General features: G+C 39.2%; 1 protein-coding gene across 6 annotated transcripts in view; it reads left to right on the top strand.

Moving 5' to 3' along the window:
• The window catches only part of LDAH (lipid droplet associated hydrolase), a 102,261-nt gene extending 88,827 nt beyond the window's left edge, over nucleotides 1–13,434 (top strand). For 2 of the 6 annotated variants that reach the window (XM_058179557.1, XM_058179536.1), the window contains exon 7: nucleotides 764–7,192. In XM_058179557.1, the coding sequence (XP_058035540.1) occupies nucleotides 764–973 (210 nt within the window). In that variant the 3' untranslated portion in view covers nucleotides 974–7,192. The other 4 variants (XR_009154776.1, XR_009154777.1, XR_009154773.1 and 1 more) reach the window with 4 other exon arrangements.
• The last annotated feature ends 3,448 nt before the right edge of the window (nucleotides 13,435–16,882 follow it).

Below are 16,882 nucleotides of genomic sequence, written 5' to 3'. Positions count from 1 at the left end.
TCTTCTCTACCCTCACCTAGGCCAGGAGAGCAAGAACCAATGGCATTTTCCTTTTGTGGGCATGTTTTCTGAGGATTGGAGGAAGGAAGACAACAGTTCTTCTAGTGACTAGTCCCTTGGGCTAGAAGGGAAAGCAAAGCAGATTTTTTTTAATGTATAAATACTTTTTATTTAAAAAAAACAAAACAAGACATAACAAACACTAACATAAAACATATACTCCTTCTTTACATCAGCTTCGTATCGGTATTCCTCTATTATTTACATTTTCCCCTCTCATTTTCTTTAATTATACTTATCTTTTTTGTCCCATTATTCTTTATTTCTGTATATATTCCATCATACCTATCATTATAACAATTCATTTTCCTTCATGCACTACCCGTTTTTTTTGGGGGGGTGATCTTTTCCCCTTTTTCGTCATTTACCATTTCTAATTTCTATCCAATTATACAATTTATTCCATACTATATAATATTCCGTATCTTCCTTTTCTTTTATCTCCTTTGTTAATTTATCCATCTCAGCACAGTCCAGAATTTTCCTTATCGCTTCCTCCTCCGATGGTATATTCTCAGAATTCTTGTTAGTTTCACAATTGCTTTTTTCTTTTTTTTTAAACAAATGTCACATGAGTAACAAATTTTGGGAAATGCTGGATTTCCATCTCAGGTATAAATACAACCATCTCATGAAACGTTGGCATTTGTACCACTGATTACTTAGCGTTCTATGCCATCTTTGTTTATTCAATTTGATGCAGCCTGACTCTCAAAACAATATAATGGAAACAAGAAATGACAATATCAGCCGGAACAAAAGAAAAAAGAATAAGCTGTTAACCTCAGCAGACTCCGATACGTCCCACCAACCCAGCAAACGGGGCACCAGCTATTCTGGCCCAAGGTGTAGAACAACCCTTGTAGTCCTTCAGGCTGGGAGCCACACAGATCTCAGGGAGCCTCATTCTTGATGGCAGGTGCTGCAACAGAGAAGGTGCATTTCCTAGATACTGATAAATGATGTTATTTCATCCAAAGACTCCAGAGCATCCCAACTCTTATCAGCTGAAATCGGCCAGCCACACACCACAGGAGAAAGGCAGCCCCTCAAATCACCAGGCCCTAAGCCATGCTGTTGACCCCTTGTACTGAGCTACATGAATGAATGGTTTGACTCTGTGTGGTATAACTTCCCGTGTTCCTATAATAAGTGGCCAATAAAAGAAAAGAGGTGAAGCCATCTACAAGTGCCAAAGTCCTGCATGTGCAAGTAACTAACTGTGTGGGAGGAAATTTATTGGGCCTTGGTCCAAGGTCGTTCATAAAGATGAAGTGTTTTGCTATGCAACATTTTAAGTCAAAATGCCTTTGGAAGAAACAACTCCTACTCCTCCTCTTCCGCCTCCTCCTCTTCCTTTTCCTCCTCCTCTTCCCTCTAATTTAATCTTGTTCTTTTTTTTTTCCCATCTTATTTCATTATATGAGCATAAAGAAAAATTGCCCAGTGAAGCAGCCAAAACCAATTTTGAGTTGATTTTATTGAAACAGTTTGTCTACTATTGCCCAGGGTTGCTGTTGTTGTTTTTTTAATCCAATGTCCAAAGCTGTCCATAGCAGTCTAATAGTTATTGCCCTTGAAAGATTCATAATCTGGAAAGCAGCAGTATGGAAGACACTACAAGAGCAGACTTTCTTCCCCCAGCCAGAGTAAATTATTTCCCTCCAGTTTGGAAAATCCTTCAAATACGCTGCATGTATAAGCCTAAAACAACTTCTGCAGCCAGGAACACCTTTCATTTGGGCAGCTCTTAGATGTTTTTTGGACAGTGTATTGCTGAGGTCCAAAGTTAGAAAAGCAGCCCGGGAGGATTTTGCTATATGTAGCACTTACCTATGCTTTATCCTACTTAGCAGTGCCAATTTAATCCTTTTGTGACCAAACCTCAATAATAGAATTGAAAAGGAGGGAGGACAGCAGAAAGTAAAACAGAGTTGTTACAGTAAGTGTGGTTTCTTGGGCTACATTTGGCCACTTAGACATGTTTTAACAACTTACTTCCGCAGAAGGTCTCACATTCATATTCCAAATTTGCAAAGTCCTGTAGATCAGCCTTCCCTAAGCCGGTGGCCTCCAGAGCTGTTGGACTTCAGTTTCTGTAGTTCATAGCAATTTGGCCATAGTGTCTGGAAAACTGAGGATACTTGTAGGCCACCAGGTTAGGAAAGGTTTCTGTATCAACTTGCAGTCAATTAAATGTGCAGTACTGTACAGTACTGTTAAATAATGAATATTCTAGTCAGGTTGCAGCATATATTACTAAGCGCAAAGTAAAATTGATTCAGCTCATAATAGAGCATTAATGAACAAAAAAGGGTTTCTTTTAAAAGAAGTTTCCATATTAAATTACTATTCAAGACATTTGATGCCAAGGTATGAAATTCGTAATAGTAAATTGCATTATTCTTCAGTTGTACTCTAAGTCTGCTGTATAATAAAATGACCTTACAGTACTTATCTCTCCATTTGGTGGTGGAGAGGGACAGTGATCAATGAAGACTCCTTTTCTCCTATCATTCTATCTGTCCCTCCATCCGCCACTGCGTTGCAATCCCATAGGATTTACCTTTTTTTACAGGAATATCCATGATCGATATAAAACCATAACAGAAGCTCTGAAACATATGAAAACCGAGCCAAGTCAGTAAAAAGAAGCAGAAATTATATCGATATTTTACATTAGCCTCTGCCATCCTGATGTAGTACGAAATGCATTGGGCTGCAAGTCCTATCATTCCTAAATTAGTAGCAGTAGGGCACTTGAGTGTGAAGCATTTGGAGAGGAATAGCAACACTTAAGCTTGCATCCAGTGATAATGCATTAAATACAAAATACAAAATAGAAGCATTAGATTTCTTTATAACCATTACTTTTGGGGCGGCATGGGGGGGACTGGAGTCAAAAAGTGAAGGGAAAAAAAACCCACAAGGGAATGAAAGAAAAGTAATTTATATGTTAATGACTCAAAAATCAGATTTCACCCATTTTGCCTATTTTATGAAGTGTTAGACCAGCATACTATCTTTGGATTAATGATGAAGATACAGAACATGAGGAGGGAAAGAGAGACAAGGGGTTTGTGAGAAACTGAATGAGAAAAGATAGCAAATAAACATCCTCGCCAATGTCCCAAAGATGCTTTTTCAAGAGATAACTAACATAGGAGAACAAACCCATCAGGATAAGATTCAGCAGTCCATCTACATTTAAAAGTCAAAGGCCACTCTTTCGAAAACAGCAAAGCTTGGACAGAGAGGACCGCTGGTTTGAAAGAGGGGTGAAACAGGCCGTCTGTGTCAAAATGGAGCAGCCCTCTCTCAACAGAGCGGGAGGGATATGATATCCTCTATCTCCAGTCTACAACACAGTCCTTTCAGCAGTTCCAAGAAGGCTCCACACCCATTTGCGCTACTCAGGTGACCCTGAAAACCCAGATAAACCTCCAAGTGGCCTCAAGGACTCTCTAAAAGAATACAAATGACCAGCTAAATCCTTCCATTCCTCAATATCCAGTCAGAGCTGAAGCAGCTTCTTGGATGAAACATTTTCAAAGAAAAACAAGAAAGCCCAACTGCCTTTCGAAAAAGCACATTTGGAACAACTATGACATGGATGACTGAGAATCTCCATAGACATCACTACCAATCTTTGAGTTAATAAATAAGTCTAAGGATGAAAAACTTGGATAGGTACATTTTTTTTAATTAAATGAGAAGGCAATAGGGCCATTGCCATTGTCTCTCCCAGGCTTTTTTAATGACAAATGTTGCCATAGGCAGAACCTTCTTTTTGTCTGAATTTATGTCTGAATTATACTTAGGCTTATTTGAGCATTGACTGCTTTGAAAATATATTTGGTCCCAAAGTCTGATGCATGTAATATGATTCTACTGCTGTGAATTTTTTACACCTGAACTGAAGGCACTGAGAACTCTATACCTCTCAGACATTTAGAGGTTTTCAATTCTTTTATTGGACTTTTGGCAACCACACAACAGGCAGAAATATTTTTTTAGGGATATTTTTAACACATTTTTGTTAGGATTGACACTTTCTTTGAGAGGCCTTAGTTTTAATGGCATAGGGTCACTGTAGGAAATAGCTGCTTTCTTAGAAATGCTGAAACATCCTGTCGATAACAATCTCAACTAACTGCCATCATATTGGGCATATTTATGAAAAATTAAATACATATTCACTTTACAAAAGTTTGTGAGAGAATCCTTTGAAGAGTTTTCCATTTCATTTTTAAAACATACTAATGATACAATATCAAGAAAGTTTACTGAAGTTAAATCTGGATAGTGGTGATGCTGGTGATAATGCTAATTAATATACATAGTAGATTGTGTTGGACTGTGTTTTTATTATTATGGAAACAGTCTATATTAGAGGGGGGTTTCTGACAAGCTTTTCAACAGATGTATATGTGTAAAATTCACACTTCAATCATATTGCCGTCCTAATTATTTTGTGCTCTTAGGAACAAAGATATGGAATCTAGGCCCCTTCAAAATGATGCTAGATTTGAACTACCATCAACTGCAGCCATTACAGATAGTCCTCGACTTATGATCACAATTGAGCTCAAAATTTATGTTGCTAAGCGAGACAGTTGTTAAGTAAATTTTGCCCCATTTTATGACCTTTCTTGCCACATTTGTTAAGTGAATATGGTTTCCTCATCGACTTTGCTTGTCAGAAGGTCATAAAAGGTGATCAAATGACCCCAGGATATTGCAACCGTCATAGATACATGCCAGTTGCCAAGCATCTAAATTTTGATCACCTGATCATGGGGATGCTGCAAGTTGTAAGTGAAAAATAATGTCACTTTTTTTCAGTGCCATTATAACTTACAACAGCCACTAAATGAATGGTTGTAAGTCAATGACTACCTGTATCTCTATCATTAGTTCCCAAACAAGACATGTTGGAGGAGGAGGAAGCATAAACGTGGAAAGAATAGGGTGTTTCATTGGTGCTTGGAGAAAATGAACATTAACCAAAACTGTTTTAATTGTGTTGGAAATCATTTTGGTCTAAATTTGAGCCAGATAGCCAGCATGGCCTGGTGATCAAGATGGTTGTTACGTCCTCCTCGCCTCCGTCCGAACGATGGCTTAATTAGCCGGCTCTTATCAGCTCTGGCAGCAAAAGAGCCAGCGTCTGCCAAGAGCCCTCGTTGGCTGCCAAGACACTGGTGAGTCACAACCTTCAGCTCTAGTCAGTCTGTGGATTTGCCTGATACAAAGAGACGCGCCAGCTCTTGCTGCCTTTTATATCCTGTGGGGTATGGCTCCATGACTCAGCATTTCCTAGGCCTGCCCCTCCCCTGCTTCTGTTGTTCTCTTCTCTCCTGCCTACGAAACCTGGGATTGAGCCAAGCCTGATTGCTGTCAGCTGGGTCTGCAGGCGTGGCCGGGGAGGGGGAAGAGTCAGGAGAAGGAGGCCTCGTTATCTCTTTCGCTTGGCCTGCTTCTGGCTCCTGGAGCTGATCCGGTGCTTCTGAGGTAAGTCCTGATGGCCCTTCCCCCTCACTGTCCAAGTCACTTTCTGGCAGCAGGCCCAGCTCCAAGGCACTTTCGGGCATGGGGCCAGGTTCGGGGGCGGGAGCCACAACAGTGGTAAACTAGAACCTTAATTCTAATATTTTTTCACCTTTGAAAGTTCAGTAAATGACTCTGGACCAGTCATTCTCAGCCCCTCGCCCCCTCACAGGTGCACTATGGGGAAGAGTAAGAGGATGGATTCATTGTATGCCACCTTAAGCTCCTGTACAATGGGCAGCATATAAATCAAATAAGAGCAGTTTTTGTTATAACTATGGTGGTAGAGGCAAGAGGTCAGCGGTGCAAAAGGAAGCACTCACCTAAATTCAAAGAATGGATTTGATGTCTCAGCACAGGAGAATCAACCAACAACATGAAGTAGAAGCTGATCATCTAAAAGAATTGTCCCAGAAGTTTATAACTATACCTCATGGGCTTAGTGTTATAATGGGTTGGGAAGAACTGAAGCATAAGGAAGGCAAAAGGCAGAGATTGTGTTCATGCAGGATCTCTGCAACCCAGAAAGAAGAAACTTGCCTTTTTCAGTATAGAATGGCTCCTATTGGTGATGAAATTTTTTCAAGGTCATGGAATCCACAAGTTTTTAATTACACAGACAGAGATAACCTGCAAGCAAAGCACAAGATGTCAGGATGTTTTCCTTGGGCAGTCTGGATCTACTCTTATTTTCTTTGTTCACTTTTCTTCTGGGCTGTGACACCCAGTTCATGTTTTGGAGGAAAGGGTTCACCTTCCTTCCCTGCATGCTGAGATCCCAGTGAAAAATCCTTCCCTATCTGCAGCTGCTATTTATTTAAAAGTTTTTTTAAAAAAAAAAAAATTAAAAAACCCTGACAAAATGACGCATTTAGTAGGATGTCTGATTTGGCCCTAAAAGTACAAACAAAAGCAACTGGAAAGCTCAACGGCCCATACTAAGTTTGTTTGTTTTGACGATGGTTTACCACCCAGAGTTAATGGTTTGAGATAGGTGGCTATACAAATGGAATAAGTAAATAAATAAACACCCCATACTAAGTTGCTTGCTTGGAAACAAATCCTATTGATCCTCAGGTTCCAGTTTTTACATCTAAGACTTTTGTTTTGCATCCAACTTGAAGAAGCAGGAGGACTAAACTTCCTGGATTTTCCTGGCAGATTTCTGCCTGTAGATTGGCTAGATAAGCAGAAGTAAAAAAAAAAAAAATCCACTGCACTCTCCACCTGTTATGTTGCTTGCGGATAAATATCCTCCCAATCAAAGGCTATTATCCTTAGTGTCAAATTGGGTTACTAAGCAATACAATAATTCTCAGTAGGTCTCTCTTGATTGGTTGAAAAGCATCTTACAACTTCAGTAATCTCCACTGAAGAAATTCTGACCATTGACATTTATTACCTAAGTATTTCTAATACATATATACGATGTTTTATAATCTACTGTGGTATGCCATGACTCTTGAATTTCTCTTTGGAGCGTGGATATTATTCATGTCTTCATTTTTATCTGGTAATTGGATTTAGCCCTGGTCTCTTTCTTTTCCTCCCACCATCTTTAATTTAAGACAGATCTCTATTTTTATTTTAGCTGATTTTTTACTATGGAGCAACTGACTCATGGTGTCCTCTGCAGTACTGCGAAGAGATGAAGATGGAGTTTCCAGACGGAGATATTAGAATCTGTGAGAAAGGAATCGGCCATTCTTTTGTCCTGGATTCCAGCAAAGAAATGGCTGAAATGATAACAGACTGGATACAGGATGATCTCGCCAAGCTATGATGAAGACAGAGTAGATAGCAGGAGGAATTATCTGTATTGTGGCCGTGTAATCTTCCTCGATAGGTTATGCCTTGATCTTTCTGTGCATTACGGTTTGCTTTTTTCTGGAAGCTCTGGTGTTAACCTGATGGCTCATATTACATTCCTGTTGACAGGTTTCTAACAAATACCCAAAGTAAGGTTGTAAACAGATGGGGATGACTGTATCAAATCAGAGCCCTGGATTCCTTTAAGCCAGTGTTAACCTCCCTCTACAAACAGTGACTACCTGTTCAGGTAGCTCACAGGATTGTTGTAACAAAAAGAGAGAGAGAGATCCCCTGCCTTCCATGTGCCATCTTGATTTTCCAAATTTATGAATTAATGGGCCATTAAATTCTGTGTCTCGCTGGCACAGTGCCTCTAGCAGGATTGTATGAATTATTGCATCAGGTGTTTAGATCTTCTAACACAGGGGTCTCCAACCTTGGTCCCTTTAAGACTTGTGGACTTCAACTCCCAGAGTTTGCTGGCTGAGGGACTCTGGGAGTTGAAGTCCACAAGTCTTAAAGGGACCAAGGTTGGAGACCCCTGTTCTAACATATAAGTCTGTTCATCAACACCATTTATTCTGCCACAACATTGTAGTAGTATTGCACCCATAATTATGTTCCATACTGTTGTTGAAGTGGTTAGGGTTAGAATCGACCGTCACTCATTATTGGGGGAAAATAACATCTAATATAAGGTGATGATATTCGAATTTATTGCTTAAATTAATTTCAACATCCATTGCGATGGAAGACATAATGGTATATTTGGTGTGCAGAAAAAGAACTACGTTGCTCACAAACAGAACCAACAATGAATTAGTAAGATATAGTACTTCTTACAAGTAATCCTCGACCTATGACCACAATTGAAACCAGAATTTCACTCGCTAAGCAGAGTGGTTGTTATGCAAGTCATCACATGATTTTATGATCAGTTTTACCAGTTGTTAAGCATTTTCAGACGCTTGCAACATGGCCACTTAACATGGTTGTTAAGTGAATCACATACAGGTGTTAAGCAAATTCTACTTCTCCAATTGAAATTGCTTTTCAGAAAACTGCTGGGAAGATCACAAATTGGGATCATATTGACCAGCGGACACTGGACCAGTAATAAACATGAGACAGTTGCCAACTTCCCAAATTGCAATTATGTGATATGGAAGTGGTATGAGGACAGTGGTTGTGTGAGGACAGATCATAAATCATTTTTTCCACAGCTGTCATAACTTTCAGCTATTGTTAAATGAAAGGTTGGTATCTGTATAATACTATCTGTATTGAGAAAGATCTAAGTACGTTGGTTAGAGGTGTGCAAATGTTAAAACTGGAATCGCATTTTGTCTACTCCACTTCATTAGGGGCCTTTGGTACCTCAATACCCAGCCTGTGGAATTGTCTTTTTTCTATATGAACAATCTTTTGCCTCAGTCAGTGGGAATAACTGCTGAGTTACAGGTAGTCCTTGACTTACGACCGATTGCTTAGTGCTTATCTATGATTCAAAATTACTTACCTGAAAACACGGAGTTACAACCTACTTCTGTGGTTCCAACGGTTGCCCCTCTTGTGGTCATGTGACCGCACTTCAGGCACTTGCAGCATGGCCACATTTATGTTGTGTGACCAGGTTTTATGACTGTTCTGCCAAAATCTGGTGGTTACGGAAGCGTGTTCTCCGCCATAGAAAACAAGGTTTGATTAACCCTATTAAACTTAGCAACTACCATATTTGATTAACAACTGCCACAAAAAAAGGCCATTAAAACAGTGTTGAGCAGGTTCCATTATGGTCATATGTCAAGGACTGCTGTACATGTTATTTTAGAACTACTTTTAGAAGAGACAGAATTTGGATGACATACTCCTTTTATTAATTTTTTTTTCTCAAGAAATAGTCACTGCTGGGAATGGAATAATTCCCTCCCTACCTCTTTTTCCCCCCCATTTTTTGTGATTTTTGACAAATCACAAAAACAAAAGCAAATATATTAATGCTCGTACTTTGGGAATTTGGGAGAAAAAAAGACCTGGGATTACCTGTGCACTGTAAGATGATCCCAAACCATTCTTCTTCTTGTCTACCCGATTATTTAATGTGGCATCCTGTGTTAAATGCCATGTTGTATGTTGTATGCTTGTCATTGTCCCCCTAACCTTGGCCACTACCTAAGCTAGGCTAGCCCTGTGATTGTGAGGGGAAACTAATGGAAAATTGTGCACAAAGACATGCTGTGCATCTGACTTCTTTTTTGCTTCCGGCCCACCTTGAAAAAAAAAAAGCCCAGGACACAATTGGTCTTCTAGGTTCTAGGAAGAAGCCCCATTTCCAATAGCACCATTATCTGCTGCTGGCCAAGATGGGAGAGGAAAGAAGAAGGGGAGGGGGGAAAAAAGAAGAAGCTGTTTGTCACTTGGTTCACATTTTTGTAAACTTAGGAGTTGTGTTTGGATGATCAGCTTGGCTGGTTCTGTGCTATGCGATTCCCCCACCCCACGCCCAGGAAAACTCTTGAGCTGGTAGCAGACAACAAAGAGAGCGGCCATCTTGGCAGGAAGCCCAGGTGGTTGGCTGGTGGTGGTGGTTTTAATCATAGGAGAAAAGATTTGTCCATTGATTGAAGCCATTGCAGGCAACATGGGCACAAGGTTTAACCAGCTCCATCCCCTTCTCAGCAGGCTTCGTCCCCACCCATGTGGCTGCAGGGAGTCAAAAGAAAAAAGGATTACTGGGGGGACTGGCCTATCTAAAACATTAATCTTAATTTAGCCTCAGGGCCAGCAGCAGAAAGAAAAGGAAAGTTCCACGTTTATTCCTTGCAGGTTTTTCTAATGGTGGGAGTTAGTGTAATCCAAACCAACCCTGAGGACATTTCATAGGACAACTAACCTTATCTAGCCCCACTATTGCCTGAGGTTAACATATCACTCTAAATCTCCCCCCCATCCCACCCCCTCCAGTGCTGTGTGTATAAACAGAGCCACAAGATATTTGCCCCAGGATTTCGACAGGATATCATGTTGAACTGTTATAAAACTTCAATAGGTGTATTAAATGTTCTGGCCTATGTATGCATATATATTACTTGGGCAGATATTAATATTACTGGGAATCCAAGTGGCATAAGCATGACTAGCATTGTATCTCACATTTAAGGCAGGTTTTTGGAGTGTAAAAAACTATTCTGTATGTGTATTATATTTACATAACTCAGTTGTTTGTACACTGTTTTTTTCTGTGGTCTCATTAAATCCTGGTGTTTTGTAGATCTTAAAAAAACATATTCCTACAATATTTTTCTGTGTACGATGTGGTCACTCAGAGGAACATTTATAATCTGGTAGTAACAGTGTTGCCTGCCAAAAGGAAAACTCGAGTTTTTTAAACATTCAATATTTAATTGAAAACACCCAGCACTGACCATAGGGCACTTTCATGCAGTGAAGTTTGATCCATCTGTAACAGTGAGAGCCTATTTTCAGAATATGATGCTTATTCATTATCTGGTCATCTCAATAATCCTATCTTGGAATTATTGCAGTATTTCTCAACACAATTTTAATCATAGGGATTCATTGCCTGCTTTTACTTGAAACGTAAAATGTTTATGGCTGTGCTCACTAGTCGTTTACACATGGGCACAAGGATTGTGATAATTTAAACTAAATTTATAAACTATTATTGCTTAATGTAAAATACTAGTTTATTTTAGGAATTATTGTTCATTAATAATACAGCTACCTTCTTGCTTTCTGCATTTGAAACATTCCTTTGATCTTTGTTTCAGAATGCTGTTATCCCAATGGCAGAAAACTGAAATTGATATTCTTTCTAACTTTAATTTTGAATTAAATGTAATAAACTGAGCCAGAGCAAGTACTAGGGGTGCAGTTTTACAGTCAGTTTCTACCTTTGTTTGTTCAGAAGTAAACACACTATTAATTGCTATTCATTGCTTTGTAAGTTTCAAAATATGTATGGAGGAAAGGATTTGATTTGCAGAAAATAAAAGGGATTTGCATTGTGAGTGTCCAGCAAAAAAAAAATATTGGTTGGTTGGTTTGTACCCTACCTTTATTATGTTAATTCAAGGTTATGAACATATCCAACACACTTTCCTCCTCTTATTTTCCCTGCAAAAAACAACCTTGTAAGGTGGGTTCGGCTGAGAGAGAGGGATTAGCGCCCAAGATCACCCAGCTGGCTTTCATGGCTAAAGTCATGAAAATGGTAAGAGAAAAAAAATCATCTTTAACACATCTTCTATGTTTTTCTAGATAGCTTCCCTTGTGTTTCATTTGCACATTTCTAGTTCTGAAAGAATTGCCCTCATGTTCCATGTTTTGCAGACAGAACAAGACACATCATTGAAGAAGCCAAAACTTGGGACTCTGTAAATGTGATTGGAGTGAAACAGCAACTGTTCAATTAAAGCCTCTAGTACAAATGAGGGCTGGGCAAAAACTCTCGTTTTTGAATCACTTAAATGGTCAAGTCTGTTTCATGAGTTGAAAAGCTACTCCAGAAGCTACTCCTGCCTGCTTACAAAACAAATGAGTTGCATGTGTACATAAGTGCGTGGGAGGAGCGAGTGAATCTTGCAAAAGATACAGTAGCTTTAATGAGTCAAAACTAGTACTATTTTATCCTTTCTCTACATTCTAGAGATCTGCACAATTCTGTACAGATAATTATAAAGTGGAATTATATTCATGAAATCTTTGACATTTCTAATTCCAAAGAATCAATTATGAACTGCTGGGGAGAAATAATAAGGTTGGAATATTGACTTCCTAACCTGTTTGTGACTTTTCGGATAAAACATGGTGGCAAAGGGCAAGGAGACAGTAGGTTCAAGTCCATCATCAGTCACAATGTGCCTTTAGGCCAATCACTCTCTCTCAACCCATTCCACCTGAGAGGGTTGCTGTTGATGTGAGAGAAAATAAAAGAGGGAAGTGTTGGATATTCTGCCGTGAGCTTCTGAAGAAAAGGCAGGATGTAAATCAAATTAGTAAATAAAACTTTCCTTTACACAATTTCTCAATAACTTGAGTGAGGAACTTGCTTTTAAGAATTGAATATAACTGTTGTATTTGGAGAAAGGCTATAATGTAGAAACACTGAACATTCTCCATATGAAGAACGAGACTGTCTATATCCAATGAGCAGCTGTAAGATTTCTAAATGTTTATATCATCTACATAAACATATACATTATAAACATTATAACCATTAGATAAATTAGCACACTATTTCCCTTTGCTATTCCGTTCTGATCTTCTCCTTATTCTAATTGGTCCACTGCAAAACACTTGGTTTGAATAACAGAGAAGAATGTGGCTGTTAGTAAAGCTACTTAACACTTTGTGTGGAATGATAAAAACCCATTTGTACCCTGGAGGCTGTCATTTTATTTGCAGGGTCACAGGGTCAAGTTAAGACTTGGGATTATTGTGCGCCCCAAAGCCTCTTTATTGAAATTTAGGCAATGTAAGAACCCACTGAGAGTCTCCTAGTGACCAAGAGTAATTAAAGCAGTACATAACACTGAAAGAGAAACCTATAGAGTGGGAATATAAAGTGACTGCCAAAAGTGGCTGCTGCTTTAAGCAGTGATCATGCAGAATTTATGGAGTAGGACAACTCCTGTATAAAATGAAACTGTGGAGCGAGAACACCATTGTCCTTGTGTAAAAGAAGACATAGCCAAGAAGTGTTAGTTGTTGACATGAACTCCTTCACATCACATGATAAAAAGGATGACTCTGGTGAACATTTCTGTATACTTGCTGTATATTCTGTTCTTACTAGTCATTTTACCACCCGTTTGCATTTTCTTCTCCAGCTAGAGATATTTTATTCTGTCCATGATGGAAAGGGAGCTGGAGAGCTTCCCATTTTGCGTGTTATAAAGAACACTGGTAGGATTCTGGAGATGCTAATTCATAGCCCACTGAAACTTAAATAAATATTAAAATGCTGCCCAAATACTGATAGAAGATCCATGGTGGTGTCCTTTTTTCATTTAGTTATCCTCTTCCTTGATTTCATTTTAATGAATGAACCAGTCTGGTTTCAAGCAAGACCATTAACTGGAAAGCGGATGGAAACAACTGCCGTAACAGGAATGTCCTTACAAAAGTTTAAAATGGAAATCTAATGATAGAGCTATGATGGTGCACTGGTTAGAATGCAGTATTGCAGGCTAACTCTGCCAACTGCCAGCAGTTTGATTCTGACCGGCTCAAGGTTGACTCAGGCTTCCATCCTTCCGAGGGCAGTAAAATGAGGACCCAGGTTGTTGGGGGCAATATGCTGACTAAACCGCTTAAAGTGGGCTGTAAAGCATTATGAAGCGGTATTTAAGTCTAAGTACTATTGCTATTGCTAATGTGGGACATAGGCCGTTTGAAAGAATGGGGGCACACAGCTTGGCTTAAATTGCCTGGGGCAGAAGCAGTGGCTTCTAGATGGGTCTTATAATTGGACAAAGCATGGTGACATCAGCCCCACTAAGTAGACCAGATCAAGAAATGAACTCCACAGGAAAGCTAAAACTGTTGTTATTGAGATTGGCTATAATAACAGATCCTTGCAAGTCTGATTGTGCTGTCCCTGCTCCCCATTTTATACTAAAATGTACTAGGGAGGTATCTCTCTGTATCTCTTTCAAATGTTACCCGTCTGTTGTGACCTTAAAATATGTGTTACCTTTGTCCTCCTGACAGTGGTGCTTGTACATCTCCAACAAAGACATCTTCCTTACTTTCTACAGGGGATCACGTCAGATGATGGAAACTCCCCCACCCAACCACCCACAAACATCTAAGTTTAGTCTCCTCCCTTAGCATACAGGTGTTGTGGTGAGAGAGGTGATCCTTACACATTGGAAACTAGGCAGAAAGCCATAATCCCATTTAACCAGTGGGGGCCCCAGATGTTACAGAGCTGACTTACCAAATATTGAATGGAAATCATCTTGAGAAAGCACTGGCTCATTCTGACACAGGTACGTGCCAGGATAGAAAAACCAAATAAAAAGATTTTCTTCACCACGGACCCCCTTTAAATATCTTTTGTGGCCACGGACTATGGCCACAGATTCCCAAGACTTAACTCAAGGTTTAACATCTCTCCAAGCCTTCATGGACACCCTGTGACACCCCCCCCCCGCAAGTGGCCACGAACCACAGGTTGAGAACTGCTGCCATAGCGGTGCAGGCAGAAAAGCAGTCCCCCTCAGCTGCTCAATCCATCATTTATCAAGAGTTCAACCTTCACTAACCTACAATGATTGCTGGTGCTGCTAACACTATATTGCTGATTTTTGATACAGAAATAAGGCTGAGTTGTCAGTCCTGTCAGCTTGAGTATCCAAAATGCAGAAGGGTGGGTGGAATATATAAATTTCCTGACAATCACTGTACATCTATCTTTCCTGTATAACTGGCTAATTTAGAGGTTGAACTCCCAGCTTTTCAATTCTGAAAGAATGAAACAAAACTATTAGTCACTATTTCACCAGGGTGACACTTTCGTTGTCTGTCCTGTGGTGAAATCCAATTTTTTTTACTACCGATTCTGTGGGCGTGGCTTGGTGGGCGCTGTATGGCTTGGTGAGTGTGGCAGGGGAAGGATACTGCAAAATCATTCCCACCCCACTCCAGAGAAAGGATGTTGCAAAATCTCCATTCCCACCCCACTCTGGGGCCAGCCAGAGGTGGCATTTGCCGGTTCTCTGAACTACTCAAAATTTCCGCTACTGGTTCTCCAGAACCTGCTGGATTTCACCCCTGTCTCTGTCCCTTAAATGCCAAGTGAGAAAAGCAGTATCCTCATGCACAAGGTTTGAGGGAGGAAAAAATGCAGTGATGACGATAAAGCACTTGTGGGTAAAAGCACTGAATAAATGGATATACAGTTGGATTTTTCTTGCAAAAACCCCAACTAACAATAGAAATATCATTTCTAGTTGAAAATCCCAACTTGCAATACTAAAAAAAAAAATTCTGGAGAAAAATACGGAGAAGCACTTATCAATAAAATATTTAATAAACTTATCTGTACAAAATATTTAAATGGTTAGTTAAGAGTATACATAATTGCTTATTTAACAAATATAAACTGCTATATAATATATTCAAGAAAATATATATTGCTTGTTTACAACTGATTTACAATCCATTATGTACAATCTATTTAAATTTTAAAATACGTACAATGCATTTACACCCTTGCTTACAGAGCTATCTTCCATAGAACATTTCACATACAGATCCACATAACATTTTAATCCCTACCCCGAAAATAGTCATCTATTTTTATATACACTGATATATTGAACACCGTAAATAAAAGTTCTACAAAGTAAAAAAAATAAGAAAGACCAAGAAAAGAAAATGATCGGGGGTGGGTGGGTGTTTGACACAAGAGAATTAAATGTATAAATTAGGATGCAAAATTGGAAGCATGCTGCCTTGGTTTTGGGGTGAGACTGCAAATATTTTTTTTTAGTATACACAGAAAGCAATTGCACTTAGCCAGAGAAATGAAGTATGCATCCGACAACCTTTTTTCTCTGAATCATTCAAAATGTGGAGTAAAGAAAATGCAACTAAGTTTCCTGGGGAAAAAAGAAAAAAAAAGGAATCCAGCTTCTTGTCAATGAAGAAAGGGATTACATACCGAAAACACCTTAGATGCATCTAGTTTTTGAGATCTGGACTGCAACATCTTAGGTCTTCTTAACACTATATTTTAAAACTAATTACCAATGGCTTAATTTCCACATATATTTTAGCTCTTTCTGAAGTTATGCAAGGAAAGTGAAGTTTCCCAGATTGCAGAAAGGACTTATCGACATTTAAGCTGATTGATATGAGAGAAAATATTGATGAGAAAAAGTAGGTGAAGACCAAGAGCCGTGAACTGTGAGAGCATTCTTGAGGTCTGGCCAAAGTTAGTTCAACTATTTGCAGCCCAACAATGTAAAAAATGTCAAAATGTGCAACACTATTTTTTATCTAGACATTTTCACTCTCTTCCCTCTGGCCATATTTTGAGATAAATTACATTCATGAGACCCGAGTCCAAACCCACAGTAAATCAGGCATATCTCCACCAAGGTCAATAAAATTATGATTCCAACCAATGTGGATGTTGGGAGAGAGGAGAGAAGGGGAAGGTACAAATATCAGACTTTGTACATCCATGAGTCTCTACTGCAGATTTTTTTTTAATCTGCCCTTGAAATGGTTGCAGAGGCAGGATTATAGTACAGGAATGCTATAATCCTGTCACTTTTTGGGTTCTTGCAGATACCAGAGAGAGAATTTTCCCCACTTAGTTATAATTTATGCCCTCCATAGATAATTGGACTAACCAAATATGGTTAACCATTGTTTATGAGATTAACCCAATGTAGGGGGTTCAGATTGCTATGCAGAATCATAA

The sequence above is a fragment of the Ahaetulla prasina genome, chromosome 1, assembly GCF_028640845.1.
Source record: "Ahaetulla prasina isolate Xishuangbanna chromosome 1, ASM2864084v1, whole genome shotgun sequence".
NCBI lineage: Eukaryota > Metazoa > Chordata > Lepidosauria > Squamata > Colubridae > Ahaetulla > Ahaetulla prasina.
Note: the sequence above shows the minus strand (reverse complement) of the source record. Positions and strands in the feature narration are given on the sequence as shown.